The sequence below is a fragment of the Vipera ursinii genome, assembly GCF_947247035.1.
Source record: "Vipera ursinii genome assembly, chromosome: 2".
Taxonomy (NCBI): domain Eukaryota; kingdom Metazoa; phylum Chordata; class Lepidosauria; order Squamata; family Viperidae; genus Vipera; species Vipera ursinii.
The window spans coordinates 71,314,782-71,335,312 of record NC_139513.1 but is presented as its reverse complement, the minus strand read 5'-3'; the positions used below and the strand labels follow the sequence as shown (position 1 = coordinate 71,335,312).

Here is a 20,531-nt window from a genome sequence, read left to right as displayed (position 1 = left end):
CAGAACCACGCACAAATAGGCCCAAGTAGATACTTTGTTTCTGATTGCCTGTATTGCAAGAACTTTGCCAGTGTCTCTGCCTTCCCTTGGGAAATGGCAGATATAGACCTCAGGGGTTTTGCTCAGTTGTTTGCTCCCCCGAATCAACTCCAGGCTGGAATGACTTTTTATTTCCCTTGGAAAGAGCCCCTCTGTTTCCACAGGTGATTCCACCACACCACTTGAAAATCTACTAATTAACTATTAACAGTGATGGCATTGGATAATGATAGGATTAGTAGCTTTATTAGCCAGCCTCTCTTTCTATGTTTCTTGCTCCGCACATCTTTTCTCCAAGAGGTGTTATTATTTTTGACATGGAGGGGGTGGTGGATGTCAGCCATATGATATTTTAAACCATAATTAATTAATCATAATTTACCCATTGCTGGAGTGAGATCAAAGCACACGGACCATCCTCAGCAGACCCATTTGGCGCTTTGTCCCATGCAATTAGTACGGCAGGAAGAGGAAGAGCTTGGAGGAAGGAATATTTACTCCTTCAGATGCTTGTCCAGGTCAAGGGTATATGAAAAAAATGGAAACTGCTGAGTTTAGCATGTGCAGGGATTTGATGGAGCATTATCTCAGAAATGCCTTTAAGCTACTGAGCGCATGATTAGAGCCTGGGGAAGATCTTGGGGCAGCCTCCTATGTGGCCCTTCTCCAGTTGACCTTGCTCCACATTGGGTGCTTCAGAGCACCTGATCCCCAGTTCGGCAAAATCCCTCTAAGCCAGAGAGTGGCTGGTATTGGCTCAAGAAAGGAGCAACAGTAGGTGCTGAAGGCACTCAGGAGAGCAAGACAAGAAAGAATCTGTCTTGGCTTAAGGCCGGGCTAGAGAAGAAGGCAGCTCCAACAGGAACGCACTGGAGACCCCTCCCCAGGTTTTCCTGGGGTCCCCTTTCACTGACTGAAGGCAAAAAACGACAACTCGGTTATGGGTGCCGGTGCGAGTGTGGAGGAAAAGCACTCTCGGGAGCTGGAAAAAAAGCTCAAGGAAGATGCCGAGAAGGATGCCAGGACAGTTAAGCTGTTGCTTCTTGGTAAGTAGCTCCTCCAAAGAAAGTCACAGTGACCTTGTCCACACTGTGGCAGGCTTTATCAAGGCGTTCTCCCTCCCCCTTTCCTACACTGTCTCGTTCACTTGCGTGCCTGGGTTGAAGGAGAGCAGTGGGCATTTCCTTCAGAAGCAAAGCAGTCATAACCCAGAAGGTCTTCTGTCCCATCATCTGTATATGCAGAGTGGACAACAACATTAGGACGTTGTGCGAAGGCAAAGCTTTACTTCAAGTCCTATGAAGATTTATCTCCATGTATTTATTTATCCAATTTTAAAATCGCCCCTCTCCCTCACAGAGGGACTCTGCGTGGTGTACGGATAAAATATCAAGCCATAAAAACATGGGCAGGGGGTTGGACTAAAAGGTCCCTTCCAGACCTATATTTCTATTCTATTCTATTCTATTCTAAAACATGGCAGAGCCATGTTTTTATACTTTCTAGAAGGCCAGCAGAGTGGCCTTATGAGACAAACATAAGAGGAAGATACCTGCATTTTAGAGAAATGGGAACTTAAAGAAATTTCTTCTAGGTGCATCCACTGAGACACAGATTATTCTGAGGGAAGCTTAAGGCATCTCATACCAGCTCCTGTTGCATGTTGATGCTGATTTACTTTGTCATTTGGGGGCTATACATTTAAATCTCCCTGGATCGTTGCTGCTTCAAGACTTTTGCTGATGTAGCTCTGCTGGATCCTCTGCTTTAAATATAGAAGCTGTACCCTACTTTTGCACGGATGAAGGGAAGGATGGACTGAAGAACTGTAAGGATGGTTACCTTCTCTTGTATTCTTGGCAAGGCTTACTAAGCTGACCGGGTTAGTTAGCTCAGCTTTCCCAAACCACATGTTCTGTAGATGTGTTCAGATTATATTTCCAAGAATTCCCAGGCAGCAGAACTAAAGGAGTGTGCCAGATTAAAGCAGGATGAAATATCTAAAACAACTTGGGTCTACATTTACTATTAAGCAGATTTTTTTTAAAGAAGTTAACACTGCACTGTGTTACACATTCATACAAACAATTGCTGAAACTGAAATATAAGGAAAGGCCAGAAACACAATGGGCATTGTGAAATGGTTCTTTGTCAGAGAAAGATGCATTTAAATATTACAGAAGTGCACACTGCTATTGGCTCATTTCCATAACCTCCAAGAGAGCCATTGGTGTATTTTTTTCAGCAACTTTGTTCCAGAATATTGATGGACATTCTCATTAGCAATACCAGCCAACCCACAAATTAGTACAGCTGATGGACTTCCTTTTCCCACATTATTAAGGGAGTTAAAGGAAGAACTGGCCTGTGGGAACTGTTTTTCAGTTTTCTCTGGTTTAACTAGACCATTCTGATGTTGGGATTGCAATTCCAGCCTGCCATAAGTATATGGCTTCTGCACAGTACAGGATAAGAGACATGCATAACAGATATGCCTCTGTTTCCCATCCTCAGCTGTTATGTTTTCATACCTTTGTAAGCTACAGCTGCTCTCTTTCTATGAAGCACTGAGGATAAGCTGGTCTACGGTCCAGATCTCATTAACTTATTATTTCTTCTGGAAAGGTGACCAAGGATGACTTACAGCATCTTATCCTGAAACCTTTGGTGGTGGTAATCCTGCACAGATCACTTATTGCAATATAATATGGAAAAGTCCTAAAGAGAAGTTCTTTAGAATTTAGAGGCAGCCAGGAAGGAAGGAAGGAAGGAAGGAAGGAAGGAAGGAAGGAAGGAAGGAAGGAAGGAAGGAAGGAAGGAAGGAAGGAAGGGCTTGAATTAGGTCATAAGGCCAGTATGCCTTTAGTTCAAGCTAACACAGTAAGCTTAAAAATATCATATATGAAATATTTTTATTTTGCTTTTTTTCTTCCTTTAACACATTGTACTTCCTAACAGAGCTGTCAAAGTTTGAAAATAAAAAGCAATTAAGAAAATTTGATCAAACATGGAGCCAGTAGGAAAGAGAGAATCACTGTGCTAGGTCAAAGAGCATGTGAAGCTGACATCAATGAAGAATATTAGCTGGAAAGATTTTCACATAAGGCTGGTATAAATGCACGGGTACAATATTTTATCTGAAAAAATGTCCATGCTAGATTTAAGCCCTCTTCCCAAATGGATTTCTTATCATATTCTGTTCATTGCTGAAATAAGTCTGTAATAACCACCCAGTTAGATGCATTTGGCTGGGGAAATAGGAAAATAAATACACTAAATTGAATCTGAATCTTTCCACTTCCAATCCTGAATCTTAACCACCACGTCAAAATGGTTTAATGCTCACTGTAGTATTTAAAATTAATGAGTGATATGATGGTTGTGATTCAAGTTTAGGAGTAATTAGTAGAGTTAAAAGTCAGATGTAGACAAGTTGAGCTTGCTTAGTAGTTGAAAAAGCATTGCATTCTGTTGCAAAATGGTTGACTGTATAATGAAATTTGTATAAAACTGCTGCTGTTAAAAAAAAATCAGAATAGAGTTTCCAAAGATGGGAGCAGAATAAATAGAACATAGGGATTAAGAAGCAAAATAAGGTGCTGTTTCGGTTAAACAGGAGACAAGGTAGGACTTCAAAGATGTCTAAATGAAAAGGCCTTGTTTTTCTAAAGTGTAATGATGCAGAAATAAAATGTAAGTTAGGAGAATGTAAAAGACATGCACAAAAAGGGGTGTGGGGGGGTGAGAGAAATGAAAGCTTCAATCCAGTTAGCCACAAGACTATGGCAAAAAAACAGAAGTGAAAAAAGGGAGTTTGGAAGTAGAACTGAGTGTGTTTTTCTCTCTCTCTGCCACAAGAGGGGAGGGAAGGTTGAACAACAAAGAGCTTAACTGGAGAAAGTGGAAGGAGACAGTTACTTTCTTTTTTGCAGCAAAATATCTAGTAAGGATTCCTCTCCATACGGAAATGATAGGAGAAACAACCTGGAAGCACAAAGGAGTGTCAGGCAGCAATTATGGCCAACGTAGGAGAACCTGGTGGATGATGGATCATCAATAAGAGAAAAGACCCAGAGTACTGACCGAAAAAGATTGTGGTTTGAAGAACCAAATGCAGGCTAGATCAGAGGGTCGAGGATAGAAAAGATACAGCCTGGAAGAAGAGATCAAACTGCAGTGTGGGAGGGCTAGGAATGTTGCTACATGAGAATTTGCAGACTCAGCTGATGATTTCGGGTGTTCTGCATGGAAGGGAGAGTATATTTAATATGTACTGTGCTTTTAATATTTGTACTTGACCATGCGGAATGCTACAGCAAGGGGACTAGCTTCAGAGCAACTTCAAGAAGGGAACAAATATATGTTTCTGTATATTTGTGTGTGTATGAGAGAGAGAGAGAGAGAAACCAACTGCCAGTTCTAAACTCAAATCTCTATATATGACAAGCAGATCATGCTACTTTTGTTTGAAGTTCATATTGTTGTGTGATATTGTTTAATCTATTGTGTGCCTCTATGTTTGATAAGGTGTAAATGTATTATTGTTCACAACCAAAGTCTTCTAATCTTTCTTTAATTTCCTGGGGGTTTGGGGAGGTAACTGATATTTCTCTCCCTATTCTTGGGCACCAGGTTCTTAAAACAAAGTGAAAAATTATTGAGGAGAGCCCACCAAGGATTTTTTTGGGAAGAGCAATTTTTGCATTCTGAACAAATCTATGACTGTGGAGGTGCTGCAAATGGGATCTGGTGTTAATTTGAATTTGGTGCCATAAAAAAAGCATTGGGAACTGGGAAGAAATACAGTTTAGTCTCTTTTCAATTTTTGTTCCACCAGGAGCTGGAGAATCGGGGAAAAGCACCATAGTCAAGCAGATGAAGTAAGTCTTCTTCCAACAATTCCTAGACAACCTTGCCATTGCAATTGTCAAATTCTAGTTATAAGAATTCTTTCTCATATGAAGTGTTGAATTAGTCTACCCAACTTACTTTACTTATAAATGAATAAAATGGTTTCCAAAAAATAAGCAGCCTCTAGCATGATCTTTACTTATAGCAATACAAATGAGGCCTGTATAAGTACCATAGGCATCCTTCAAAAGTAAGATTGATGTGTAACTGCTTTGCTTGGAAACTTGTTCCCCTAATCTGGGGGGGGGAGCCACAATAATCTTTAAGGTGATGGCAGCACAAGGAGTGGGGGTTTAGAGAAGGAGAAATTTTATGAGCTAGAGATAGAAAATAGTAGCCATTTTGTGAGAATAGTCATGATAGGATCTCAAAATTCTATACATGTCAGTTTTTCCCAAAACATTACCTATCCTTGGTCTGTGTATATTTCTCTATATACTTTGTGTTTCAGGAAATTAAAAACGTACCAATATCCCAACAGCCACCTTATTCTCATTTATTCTATGTCTATCCAGTAAGTTGCAACACTTAACTGAGTTTGTTCTTTAAAATCTAAGTATGATCAAGATAGACAAATACTTAGATGGCATACCACCTAGTGGTATAGGCTACATTAGAAAATAAGTGCTATAAAAAAACCTGTACATGATGTGTCCATGTAGTCATCTATCATTTATCGTGATTTAAATAAGTCTTTATTTTTCACATACTATATTTTTAGGTGCATGTATAAAAAGTATTGGGTATGCAATCAAGAAATATATTTGTCGAAGAGGTAATTTAAGAGATTCATACACAACATAAAGCCACCTTGCAATTGGCTGGATTGGGGTCTACTGTGTTATATAAACCCATCCCAATGAAGAACCATGGTTTATATAGGACAAAAGAGGGTATTGCATGTTCTGTTAAGGAAAGGGCAAACAAATCCCATGTACTAACATTTAGATTTAGCATTATTTGTGAATTAGGTTTCAAAGTATCTGGTGAAAATTCTTTCTTGAGAATATCAAAAACTTCCTTGATAACAGAAAAAAGAAATCCGGAGGTAGCTATAATAATTATATTATATTAATTATATTATATTAATTATATTATTATATAATTATCTAAGGGAACACATGCTGCCGGCATCAACTTCCCATCGTCCTGTGCGCTCCCACAGGGAGGGCCTTCTCAGGGTACCGCCGGTTAAGGAATGCCGGCGGGTTATTCCCAGGGGAAGGGCATTCTCTGTGGGCGCACCAGCCCTATGGAACCAACTTCCCACGGAACTCAGGACTGCCCCCAACCTTTGCTCCTTTCACCGGGACTTGAAAACCTGGTTTTTCGAGTTGTTTGGCCCAGACTGAGGGGTTTTAACTAATTTAATTGAATTGGGTTTTAGTTAATTTCTGGGAATGTAATTTAATCATAGTTTTTAACTGCTTTTAATTTTTGTACGCTATGTATTTTAATTCTCCCTGTAAACCGCCCTGAGTCCTACGGGAATAGGGCGGTATATAAATTTAAATAATAAATAAATAATAAATAAATGCAAGGCAAAATGAATGAGAAGCTGGGTCTCTCCATAACAAGTAACTTGTCTGAGGAAAAAGAGACAGTTGCATTTTGTTCAGAGTTCCTCAGATATACTTAGTGCAGTGCTTTTCAACCTTGGCAAATTTCAGATGTGTGGACTTCAACTTCCAGAATTCCCCAGCCAGCATCTAATGTTCCTGAGAACTTCTGGACTGATTTTCTGTTCTTATCTTCCATAGAATTATCCATCAAGATGGTTACTCTTTAGAGGAGTGCTTGGAATTCATCTGCATTATCTACAGCAACACCCTGCAGTCCATGCTATCCATAGTGAGGGCAATGGGCATGTTGAACATCCAGTATGGAGACCCAGCCAGGCAGGTTCGTCACTGAGGAATGGTTATGTTCATATCTGGTTGTTCTTTGGGCTTTTATTTATTGATCATACTTATATGGCTGCCCATCTCACCAGAAGTGACTCTAGTCACAATAAATATATTAAAAATAATCATCATAAAAGTATAAAACAATCATTAAATGTAAAAGCATTATTAAAATTAAATAATTTGGTATCTTGTCACTCTCTTCCACGACAAAAATGGCTGATAAAAAAATAAAAGAAAATGGACACTGGACAATGGGTGAAGGACATAATGTGATTTGGAGAATTGGGATTATACAGACTTCCAGAGAAATTAATTCCAAAGATAACAAAAAAGATGCAGGTCAGAGAAACTTAAAGTAATCATTTTTGCCCAGACTATTCTTTTCAGCAAAGGAAAAAGTGAAGGACTCTCCCTCCTTCCCTCCTTCAGGAATGTCTCATTGATTGAGCTTCAGACAGGAAGGCAGTGCAGAGAGTGGTGAGGATGGCAGAAAAGATTATTGGCCATTCCCTCCCTTCCATCCAGGACATAGCACGTAAGCGTTGCTTGAGCAGGATTCCAGATTATCTGGGACACTACACATCCTCTTCACGACCTGTTTTCCTTGTTACCTTCTGGGAGGAGGCTTTGTGGTATCTGTAGCAGAACATCCAGATTCAGTCACAGTTTTGCTCCATACAGCATTAGCCTTGTGAACTCTCAAGCTTCCTCCTTCCGTTATATATTCAAGATGGACAGTGATTAATATTTATATGTTGTTTAAATGTAAGGGTGTAGGTTTATACATATACCATGTTTAAATGTGTGTTATGTATGTGCACACTTTTGAGAGCAAGCAACAAAATTTTATTTTAATGTGTGCCAATGTGCCCACAGTAAATAAAGACAATAAATGTTATCTATCTATCTATCTATCTATCTATCTATCTATCTATCTATCTATCTATCTATCTATCTATCTATCTATCTATCTATCTATTGTCTCAATTGTAGGATGATTCCCGCAGGTTGCTGCACTTAGCAGATACTATTGAAGAAGGCACCATGCCTAAGGAGATGTCTGACATCATTGAGCGACTCTGGAAAGATACGGGCATCCAGGCCTGCTTCGATAGAGCCTCAGAGTTCCAGCTGAATGACTCGGCTGGCTAGTAAGAAATCTTCACTTAGAAACTTTGAAATGGAGAGCATGGCTTGGATTTGGAGATTGTTACGAGTGTGCAGGATGATTCCCAGCATGGCTTAGTTATAATGGCAGAGACAGATAGAGGCATTTAATACAGGCCTGATGCTAGTTTGGGCCCTTTCCTAACCAGCTGAATTCCCATATTTCTGCCTCAGATGGAAAGAGAAAGATTGTTCCCATACTCCAGGCAGATGCAATGGCATATAGAGTCAGAGAAGAGTGGTTTTATGACCAAAGTGGTGACTTTCAACCATTGCAGTAGGCAATGTGTACCATCCACTTCCTTCTAGGAATTCCTCTAAGTCTGGGGTGTCAAACTCAATTTCATTGAGGGTTGCATCAGCATTGTGGTTGCCCTCAGGGGGCCGGGTGGGTATGGCCTGGGTGGGCATGGCCTACTGAGTGGGCGTGGCTAGAGTGCATATGGCCTACTGGGTGGGCGTGGCCAGCTCTACATCGTTCGCATCAAGGGTGCCTATGGGGGCCCGGGCAGGACAGATCTGAGGGTGTCTGGCAGAAGGAGGGTCTCTGGGCTAGGGCCAAGGCAATGGGGGCTGTTCCCTCACTGTTTCCAGGATGGCTTCACGGGCCACATGAAACCACTTCGCGGGCCAGATCCGGCCCCCGGGCCTTGTGTTTGACATGTCTGCTCTAAGACTTAGAGGGGACCTTAGCTGGATCACTTCTCTGAGTGGGCTAGAGTGCATATGGCCTACTGGGTGGGCGTGGCCAGCTCTACATCGTTCGCATCAAGGGTGCCTATGGGGGCCCGGGCAGGAGTGGGACAGATCTGAGGGTGTCTGGCAGAAGGAGGGTCTCTGGGCTAGGGCCAAGGCAATGGGGGCTGTTCCCTCACTGTTTCCAGGATGGCTTCACGGGCCACATGAAACCACTTCGCGGGCCAGATCCGGCCCCCGGGCCTTGTGTTTGACATGTCTGCTCTAAGACTTAGAGGGGACCTTAGCTGGATCACTTCTCTGAGTGGGTGTGAGGGGAAAAGAAATGCTCTCTGGGATTCTCTGGCCTCCTTGCCAAGGGTAACCCTGCCTGAATATTCTACCTCCAAACTCTGTTTCTCTCAGACCCCACTTTTCTTCAAGAAAAAAGGGGGCCAGATATTTCAAAATTCCACAGCTTGACTAATACCTTAAAGAACTGAAGTTGAAAGATCCAGGATTCTTCTGTATTAATTACATTATGGAACTATATTTCTATGTTTGCAGTTACCTGAATGCCTTGGCACGGCTGGTAACTCCTGGATATGTTCCCACAGAGCAGGATGTTCTCCGCTCCAGAGTTAAGACCACTGGGATCATTGAAACCCAGTTTTCCTTCAAGGATCTCCACTTCAGGTATCGTATGTCCTATAAGTAGTGATCCCCCAACAAGCAGATCATCATCTGAGTCTAATGGCCTTACTTTCAATAGGTCAGAAAATAGGTTTTAAGGTTTTGAATGTTCAAAATTGTTCACTGGAGAAGAAGATAAAGGCTAAGTGCATATGGATTATATGTGATTAGGTTTGTATGTGTCATGGCTGGTTAGGAGGTGTAAAATCTCTCCTGGTTACCATTTCTAATGGTGTATGAGATGAATCAGAAATTCTGTTTTGTGATGTTAGGATGCAAGAAAGTCTTTGCTAAAGGCTTCTACAATAAAGAGAAATGGTTGATATGCAGAGCACCCAACATTGTTGTTGGGGTTAAGATCTCCTTGAATTCCAGAAGAAAAGGTGGAACACAAATTTCCACCTTTAACATAAAGGGGGGGAGAAGTAACAATTTAAAAACTGGAATGAATGTAACTTCTCAGAGCATAGTACAGTGATGGCGAACCTTTTAGAGACCGAGTGCCCCAAAATCACCACCCCTGCCCTCCCCGGAAAAGCCACCCACCACCTCCATGGCCCGCCGCAGATCGCCCAGGTGGCCCAGCAGCGCCATGGTGGTCACGCCCTCCACCTGCGCCCTGCAGAAACATCTGCATGTGACGGGGTGTGAGGGCAGAGTCTTGTCCCCGCTGCCTGGCTGCCACATCCTTGGCTGCACTGCTCCGCGTGGGTCATGCCTGGGGTGACTCGCCTCCGGGGAATTACTGATGAGGAGGGGGCGCAGGGGGAGGCAGGGCTGGGGTGATGGTGTGCATGCCCACAGAGAGGGCTCTGAGTGCTGCCTCTGGCACATGTGCCATAGGTTCGCCACCACTGGCATAGTATCTGAAATTCAGATCATATACATTTATCTTTCACACTGAGCCTTGAAAACCGAAATAAACATTGAAGACTAGAAGTAATCCAATAATCTAGAACAGCTAATGAACAGAAAACGACGAGGAGGAGGAGGATGGAAAACTGATCATATCTGCTTTGTTTGAAATACTTTATATGCACTTATCCAGGAGTATGAAAGATTAGCAGTTTAATAAAGCCACTCTTTTTATTTTTGTGAGGATGCACTGCCCCCTACTGATGCATGGTTGGAATAACCAAATTTTCATCTGCATAAAGAGATTTTTAAAGGCATTTTATTATTTTCTTCAATAGCCCTTCTTTTCTTGTAAGTACACCTTGATGGAGCTTTTCCTAATGACCCTTTTCTCCCCATATGTGCAGCTTATGTCTCCATATTTTTCTATTTCAATTAAATTGATAAGATACAGATTTCTATTTTAAGATGTTATTTTTAAAAGAAAGATACTTTTGCAATTTTGCAGTTCTTCCCAGGCTGTAGCTGAAAGGAAAATACACTTGAATTACTGTGAAAAGGGGTAGCCAAAGAACTTGCAGGTTTGTTAAAATCTGTCAGAATTGACAGTATGCAAAGTTGTTCCAATGAAAAAATGCCTTGCCACTTAAAGATTCTTCAGCCCAGTCAGTCTTCGTCCACAGTTCCCAACTTTCCAACATCCCCATTACTTGATCACTTCCTTCCTGCCTACATGAATATCTGCTGCCTCTAGATTCTATATGAGAGTTGGTTCCTTTTTCCCTTGATTCTACTTCATCTTCCTGGGCTCACCATGTGCTTAACCCACTAGTGGTTCTGGAAGCATACCAGCTCAATGACTGGGATAAAAGTCACCATTTCAGGGAGCTTTTGCCCCAGGAAGTGCCTGAAAACCCCATGACTCCTTATGTAAGGAGAGTCCTAGCATCTTCAGCCACTTCTCCATCAGGTAGACATGTAATGGGATTGACTAAATGAAATTAACCCAGTGTTTCTCAGCCTTGGCAACTTTAAGATGGTGGACTTCAACTCCCAGCATAGGAATTCTGGGAGTTGAAGTCCACCCATCTTAAAGTTGTCAAGGTTGAGAAACACTGGGTATTAACCTGCATTTATTTTTGGATTAAATATAAATATCAGGATAGATTCCATACGCCTGTGAATTTATTTATTTTTTTGGTGTTCCTATAATACAGTATCCTCCTACAGTTAGCTTAGTTTTAGAAGTATGACTGATACACTCGAAATACTTTTTATATCCTGGGCCGGCTTTTCAAATTATTGCTTACTCTGCCCCACATCTTTATTCTCTCATCATTTTTCAGCCCCCTTTACCTATTATCCCTTCAAATCCTTTCTTAATTAGTTTTCTATAGTTCCTTCAGACCACTTGCTTTTTCACATCTGTCCTTGAGGGAGCCTGCCTGATTTTCTTAATTAAATGATAGGATTTATTTTCTCTGCAAAACTATTGTTGCCCCTGGAGCTTTAAATCCTGCCAGACAGATAATTTTGCTTCCTCTCTGAAAAGATAAACTTTAAGCATTCTGATGTAATTCCTTCCTGGATAGCAGAAATAGCTCTGAAGTGGGAGAGCCACTTTATCATGAGAAGTGCAGTAAAGTATTAACAAGTCACAATTCTGGTTCTGTCCATTTCTGTTTGGTCTCTTCTGCCAATATTGTCTGTCTCAGACTGTTTCTGTGCTAGATGCAAATTTGCCTTTAAAACATCAGTGCAAGAAAGGAAATGCACTTTTGTGTGCATTCTTCCTAACATAACTCTGAAGATGTTTCCAGAATAAGTCTGTGAAATATTTTCCTTAATATGGATACTTGGGTATGTATAGCTTTGAACTCTAAACTGATTTAAAAAAAAACTTGAGAAATTAAGGTTTCTATTATGTAAGGCTATTCTATTTCAAATATTCAAAATAGTTACATGTACTCCTCAACTTATGACTGTAATGGAGCCTGGTGATTTCCATTTTAAGGCACCTACATGACTGACCCGATTTAAAATTTTTGGGGAGGTCATTATATTAATGCTACGGTCATAACATGAATGCCACTGTGGTCATAAAGCAAATGCCACAGTTGTTAAGCAAATACGCTCATTTCTATGGGTGGGTTTTTTGCCAGAAACTGGCAAAAAAGATTGAGAGCAAACTGGGGGAAAAAGCCATAGAGGTCACATGACTGCAACCATCAATAAAGGTGAGCAGGTTGCCAAATGCCCAAAATGCAGTCATCTCTCTCTCTCTCTCTCTCTCTCTCTCTCTCTCTGTGTGTGTGTGTGTGTGTGTGTGTGTGTGTGTGTGACCATTGGAACTCAAGAACTGGGTCATAAGGAGCTTTGGAGAGGGGTGGAGTCCATTATAACTTTGAACAATTGCTAAATAACCGATCATTAAGTCAGGACTTAATTGTGTATTTGTGTAATTTTGTATTGTGAATGAAATAAAAATATGAAATTAAAAAATTTCTTTTTAAATTCTTGATCACCCCAATTCCTCAACTTCCTGGCAGGATGTTTGATGTTGGAGGCCAGCGCTCAGAACGCAAGAAGTGGATCCATTGCTTTGAAGGGGTCACCTGCATCATCTTCATTGCTGCTCTCAGCGCCTTTGATATGGTCCTGGTGGAAGATGACGAAGTGGTAAGGAGCATCCAAAGTTATCTTCCAAATCTTCTGATTATAGCAAAGGAAAGATATTACATATTTTTTCAACCAAGATTGAAAAGGGGCAGTTTTCTATTCTGAAAGGGAGATTGCTGTAACCTGAAGGTACGTTTGACAAGTTTCATACCATTCTGTGAGTTGTAGATAATGGAGGAGGGTGAGGCTATACATAACTCTGCTATTGTGGCAGACACACACACACAGAGAGACACAATTCATTTGTTTTTCTACTCCCTTAGGAATCCCACCACAAGCAGCAAGGAAATTATCTTTAATTTAGGAAAGTTTTGTCAGATTCACCCCAGAATAAAATGTCTGTTCCTGATAACAGTTTTGGGGAAGAGTTGTTTGTCTTGTGTGCACATCTTTAGCTACTGAAATGTAGCTGAACAGAATAAAAAGAACAAAAAGGGCCCTGGGCGTCTGTTTCTTGTTTCAGAATCGCATGCATGAGAGCTTGCACCTCTTCAACAGCATTTGCAATCACCGATACTTTGCCATCACTTCCATTGTTCTTTTTCTCAATAAGAAAGATGTTTTCGTGGAAAAGATCAAGAAGGCCCACCTCAGCATGTGCTTCCCCGATTATGAAGGTGAGTTCGTCATCAGCATGCATGTTTGTGTGGATCTATTTGAAAGTAGAGTACTACAGTCAATTGTACAGTGATGTAGGAACATACAAACGTCATACCAGGTAGCCCGGAAAATAATAAAAAATAGTATATAGGTCAGCAGGCTAAAACCCAAGTGCCTAAAGAATGGATGCAGTCTATAAAATGATTAAGATTCCAAAGAGAAAGTAGCAGATGCTTAGATCTGCCCAGCTGAACTAATCTTCTTCAGATGTCTGGATCATAATTTCCATTGGTTTGCAGAGCCACAGCTCTGCTGGCAGGGACTGATGGAAGTTGTAGTACAACACATCTGGCTGATACCAGTTTAGGGAAGGCTCATTTAGATCAAAGCAGACAGGAAGTTATCGTGTTCCACTACCAGGAAAGAAATCAGCAATAAAAATGAACTTTAATATTATCAACCATGGTCTTATTCTTCCATCTTTGTCTGCACAAGTTCCCCCTGTGGAGGAGAAAATAGCTACTCTTAATGTACTCCAAGAAGGCCTCCAAGGTCCCTTCTGTTATTCTTTTATATGGTCAGCATTATACTGGGCCTAAATCAGTGAGAATTTATAGAACCCATTCCCTATTTACACCTACCCTTGTTATTTTGTTGACTTTCTATACAAAGTTGTACTTGCTGGGATGGATGTAACTGAAATTTGGCAACCATATAAACTACAGGTGGTTAATTTTGTTCATGTCATCCAAAGGTACAAGTAATGAAAATCTTTGCATTTGATTTCTTGGTCTTACTACCACACAACAACTTTGGATGGGAAAAGCAAGTTATCTTCTATTTCCATTGCTTCGTCCACATGATCATGAAGAGAACGTTACTTTATTACAAGACATTTGTTTTGAAAAATAAACACTAGAGGGCATCAGTCCCCTGTGAAATAAGGCATACTTTTCTGCCACGTAAGCCAGAATTTGTTATTATCCGCTGTTTCTTCAAGGAATACGTCTGTGCGTGCGGTACTTGTGGTGGCTTTACACTGCAAATTTAACTACCTTTGAGAACAGGCACCCATGTTATTGTTGCAGAGATGCTTTTCTTCTCAGTTGTTCCAATACTGGAAGAAAATATAATGTAATGCGAAGTGCAAAGTTGGTAAGAGAGTGTTGGGCAATTCACCAACAAAACTTCTCAAAAAGTTTCTCTTTAGTAAACTGTGTTGGGAGACTTTTCAATGACTGAAAGGGCAACAAAGCCCCATATGTTTAGTCAGGACAGTCACAGTTCCAGAATGCCTGCTCTCCAAGCATTCAGAAATAAAGTTTCAACATTTAAATAACAAGAAAAAAGTCAAGTAAACAGTTGGTCCACTAAAGAGAGAAGAGGGCAAGGAAGTAACAGGCAGTAGAGCTGCTTAACCCATTCTTTGCATCAATCTTCATGCAAAAAAAACCCTATCAAAAACATAACTGTAAAAGACAGGCTAGACATAAAAATTAAAATAAAAGAAAATGGTAAGAGAACTGATCTTCATAAATATAAATCACCGGGATCTGACAGTTTACATTCCAGAGTTCTGAAGAAGCTGGCAGATGTTATCTCAGAACCATTGTACCATATCTTTAAAAAGTCCTGGCGCATCAGGGAACTAACGGAGGATTGGAAAAGGGCTAATGTTGTTCCCATCTTCAAAAAAAGGGGGGGGAACAGACCCAGGAAACTACAGACCAATCAGCCCAGCATCAATACCTGGGAAGATACTGATTATAACTAGAAGCCAGCATGGGTTTGTTAAAAACAGATCATGCCAAACCAATGTTATTTCATTCTTTCACAAAGTGACTAAATTAGTGCGCCAGTTGCGCCCCTATCTGGACGGAGATGCTTTATGTACGGTCACTCATGCGCTCGTTACCTCCCATGTTGATTACTGCAATGCTCTCTACATGGGGCTGCCCTTGAAGACCACCCGTAGACTTCAGCTGGTGCAGAATGCGGCTGCGTGGGTTGTGATGGGAGCATCCCAATACTCCCATATTACACCCCTCCTGCGTGAGCTGCATTGGTTACCGGTTGCCCTCCGGGTGAGATTTAAGGTGCTGGTTCTTACCTTTAAAGCCCTACATGGCTTAGGCCTGGGATACCTGCAGGACCGTCTGTTCCCAGGAACGACTTCCCATCGCCCTGTGCGCTCACACAGAGAGGGCCTCCTCAGGGTGCCGTCGGCCAGACATTGTCGGCTGGCGACCCCCAGGGGGAGGGCCTTCTCTGTGGGGGCACCTGCCCTGTGGAATCAGCTTCCCCTGGAGCTCTGGATGGCCCCAGACCTCCGGTCCTTTCGTTGTGACATTTCTTTTCCAACACGCCGACCTGGACTGATGATAAGGGGTTTTTTAATATGGTTTTAAGGTTTTATTGGTTGTAGTTGGGGCTATAGATATAGTTTAATTTTAATTTTAATATTTGTATTTTACTTGTATTTTATTGTTGTTAGCCGCCCTGAGTCCTTTGGGAGATAGGGCGGCATATAAGTCCCATTAAATAGATAGATTGATAGATAGATAGATAGATAGATAGATAGATAGATAGATAGATAGATAGATAGATAGATAGATAATTATATAGGGCGGCATATAAGTCCCATTAAATAGATAGATAGATAGATAGATAGATAGATAGATAGATAGATAGATAATAAATAAATAAATTAAATATAAATAAATAAATAAATAAATAAATAAATAAATAAATAAATAAATAAATAAATAAATAAATAAATAAATATAGTAGACCAGCAAAATGCTGTGGGCATATTATACTTAGATTTCAGTAAGGCATTCAACAAAGTAGACCACAGCCTATTTCTTGGTAACCTAGAAAAATGTGGGATAGACAGCATCACAACCAGATGGATTTGTAACTGGCTGATAAACCATATTCCATGAGTAGTCCTTAATGGTACTATATCTTACATGGAGGGAAGTAAGCAGTGGGGTACCACAAGGTTCTGTCTTAGGCCCAGTACTCTTCAATAACTTCATAAATGACTTAGATGAGGGAATATAAGGGAAACTCATCAAATTTTCAGATAACACTAAGCTGGCAGGAATAGCCAACAACCCAGAAGACAAGCTCAGGATACAAAAAGATCTTGACAGATTTGAACAATGGGCCCTATCCAACATGAAATGTAATATGGACAAAAGCAAGGTTTTACACCTAGGCAGGAAAAACCAAAGGTACAAGTACAGATTAGGCAAAACCTGGCTCAAAAACAGTAACTGTGAGAGGGACCTTGGAGTCCTGATGGACCATCACTTGCAGCAGGCAAGAGCCACCAAAAAAGCGGATATAATCCTTGCTTATATAAACAGAGGCACAGATTCAAAATCACATGAAGTATTAGTACTGCTTTATAAATCCTTAGTAAGGCCACACCTGGAATACTGCATCCAGTTTTGGTCAAAAAAGATGTTGAGACTTTGGGAAAAAGTGCAAAGAAGAGCAACTAAGATGATTAAAGGCCTGGAGACAAAAACATATGGATGCAGGAACTGGGATGGCAAGTCTAGAGAAAAGAAGGACTAGGGGTGACATGATAGCAGTATTCCAGTATTGGAGGGGCTGCCACAATGAAGAAGGGATCAATCTATTTTTCAAAGCACCAGAAGGCAAGACAAGAAACAATGGATGGAAACTAATCAAGGAGAGAAGCAACCTGGAATAAAGGAGAAACTTCCTAACAATGAGAACAATTAACCAGTGGAACAGCTTGCCTTCAAACGTTGTGGGTGCTTCATCACTGGAGGTTTTTAAGGAAAGACTGGACAGCCATTTTCTGAAATGGTATAGGATCTTCTGCTAGAGCAAGGGGTTGGACTAGAAGACCTCCAAGGCAGTGGTGGGATTCAAATATGTGAACAACTGGTTCTCGGTGTGGATGCCGCTTCCAGAAGTCCATTCTGGGCCTGGGCAACAAAAAATTAGCTACCAGTTCTGCTGAACTGGTGTGAACTGGCTGAATCCCACCATTGCTCCCAGGTCCCTTCCAACTCTATTCTGATTGATTGAAGTGATGTAGGTGGGTGACATTCAGTAAAACAGGGAAGACTTGATGATCAAGGGTATTCCTTGGAAGGGAAGCTTAGTACAATGCAGCTGAACATTGAACAATGAATGTCAAACTGCTATTAACAATTGCAGTGTTCAATTATTCTGCTTAGTACAGATTGGAATCATGTCCTTAATGTGAAGCTTTGTTTCATTCTGGACAAATGAATAATATTCTGAGCTAAGAGGGCTTGTGTTACTCTATAGGTGAAGCTATTCCTTTATTACCGCCCATCTCTCTGCAGGGCCCAATACGTATGAAGATGCAGGTGCCTATATCAAACTCCAGTTCCTGGAACTGAATATGAGAAAGGATGTGAAGGAAATCTACTCACATATGACCTGTGCCACTGACACAGAAAACGTCAAGTTTGTCTTTGATGCTGTCACTGACATCATTATCAAGGAAAACCTGAAGGACTGTGGCCTCTTCTGATTGCAAGTGTTCGTTTTTTCTAACTTGGTTGGTTCTGGCCAGGCAGAATCAGACGGGTGGATAGGAAAGGCGAGGCAAGGAGGACTTATACACACACACACACACACACACACACCCCAATTAAAGTTATACAAAATTTCTGCAAAACAAGAACCCTTCAGCAAGTAGGAGGTTTGGGAGTTAAAAAAAAAGTGAGGGGGAATTGAAGCCAATGTTCAATCCAGGTTTGTAACAAATTACATATATAGGCTAATGGGGAACCTTAAAGATATCCAAACTGAGCCTTATCAGATATAGTCTAAGGGCAAGTTGCAATAAGGGCTCTTCCAGTTTATTTGGGAGAAACAAAAAAGATAAATTTCCCAGTTCTTGGAAATATATATCCCAGATATTATTCTCTTCATGCAGCAGTAATTTAGTGAGTGGTTTTTTCTAACCTGGAAAGCCTGTTCCTATTTTAAATTCAAAATACAGTAGTTAGATGACAAGTATCCAGCTTGGGCATCTCATGTTTAAAAAGAGAACAAGGAAACTCATGTCAATGAAAATTAGCAATTTCCCACTGAATTTCAGTGGTGATATCTTGAGTCAGTGGGGAATTATTAAAACTGCAATGAAAAATTATAGACCCTTGTGATTAGAGTAAAATAAATTATTGGCACTGAGGGATTATTGGTACTGAGGGCTTGCAGTCAAGAGGGTTTGTAGCTTGTCCAGAATGTTTCCACAGAAATGTATGACTTCTAGGTCTGCTTGTGGTCTTCCGCAAGTCATTGTATGAATTAAATGCCTCGTTCCAGCTGACCTCCTCTGATGTTCACAGAAGGTGGTGTGACTGAAAGAATACAACACATGAAGCCAGATACTGAAGGACCTCAGTCCTCTTATGTAATAAACTCTTTCTACAGACATTCCTGTTCATCTGTCAAGTGCCGGGGAAATCAGGAGATTCAGGCAGTTCAAATGAATATAAAGATTAATTGCAAGCTTAAGCTCTCTACAGGAATCTGAACTACTAACGGTCAAGGGAAATTAGTGGGAGTTAAGCAACAAATTCAAGGTGGGCTGGGCTTAAGATTTCTTGTGGGTGCACAGGGACACATCACTGACGACAGCATCTGACCCCTCCCTCAGGTTCAGCCTGATCACCTCCTACATCATCTTGATTAAAATCAGCACTGCCAATTCAGCTAAGTAAAAGGGCAATAATTCCTACATTGCAGTTATTTTTCCTGCAAACTGGTATTGTCTGGAATAATTATCCAGACTCAAGAAAATAGTTGTTCCATCCTAGGAGCTGGGCTACACGAGTCATGTTTAGCTTACCAGCCTTTTTTTTTTAAAAAAAAAAAGTTAGAAAAATCTGCTACTAAATGTTCCCCAGTTGTGGTATGCTTACATTTTGACATTTCTTCATTACTTTCACTTTCAGCAGGAAAAACAGGCCAGCAAATTCTTTCTTCCAGTATCTGAGCCACAGCTGTGCCTCTAAGGCTGTTAGCATGTGTGGCCTTGCCTCAATTATGAACCTGCTTGCTGATACTGGCTAATTCTGTTAATGTCTTTTTCCTTGTTCACTCTTGATTTTTCGTTAACGACACCACTTTCTCTGAATGATGGGAAAACATGGCTATTATCAAAACTATGCATTATATTTTGGACAGCAAAGGATAGCCCTGCTGTTGGAATAATTATGACATTTGCACAAAGTGTAATTGTAACAGTTATTCTGCAAATAACATTTTTCTTCTAGTTTTGCACACTTGGGAGCTTCTACAGACAAGCTTGTCAATGTGTTCACAACAGAAAGGGGCAGTAATGAGACCAGACTTGCGAGTCACAAGGCTGCCTGATGAAGATCAAATAGAAGCCTGCTCAAATCTGGTGATGGTCATCCCCAACACATACCATGCAACCAAGGAGGGGGGTGGAGTGTGGCTTTTTGGGGTCCACGGTAATGGGTCACTCTTCTCCTCCTACAAGTTCTAAGATTTACGATAACTTCCACTTGTTAATCATGAATTTGACCCTTTGGGTAAACTTCATCTTGGAAGATATTAATCAAGTCACCTGATATTATTTGCTACCAGCAAACTCATCTGTGGTCCTAATTTTCTTTTTGCCGTACTGTAATAGGTCCTCTATTACGTAGTGCAAATTGAATGCAGAAAACAAGTAAAAATGACTGTTTACATTGTGAACATTATGAAAAATATGTACGAACAACTAGGACCAAGCTACAAGTGTTATATATGGCTTATATGTGTTATATCTTTTTTCTAAAGTCTTCCTTTACCTGTTACCAAACTATGTACGCATTGTGGACATTTCCATAAAGATGCAGTAAAAACAATCCTGGCACATTGCTTTACTACTGATTTTTGGTATTTTCAGGTTAAAGTCTCTGGCTGAATGCTTTTCTTGAAAACAAGAAAGGTTTAACTTTTGTGACAATAGGT

At 40.7% G+C, this 20,531-nt stretch overlaps 1 protein-coding gene across 1 annotated transcript; it reads left to right on the top strand.

Moving 5' to 3' along the window:
• Positions 1–979: 979 nt before the first annotated feature.
• On the top strand, positions 980–18,072 carry GNAT1 (G protein subunit alpha transducin 1; the record flags this gene model as incomplete). The annotated part of the gene is made up of 8 exons (XM_083351558.1): positions 980–1,085; positions 4,877–4,919; positions 6,711–6,852; positions 7,851–8,008; positions 9,267–9,395; positions 12,797–12,926; positions 13,390–13,543; positions 17,882–18,072. 8 exons carry the CDS (start codon positions 980–982, stop codon positions 18,070–18,072), a joined length of 1,053 nt encoding a protein of 350 aa, XP_083207684.1.
• Between the last annotated feature and the right edge of the window lie 2,459 nt (positions 18,073–20,531).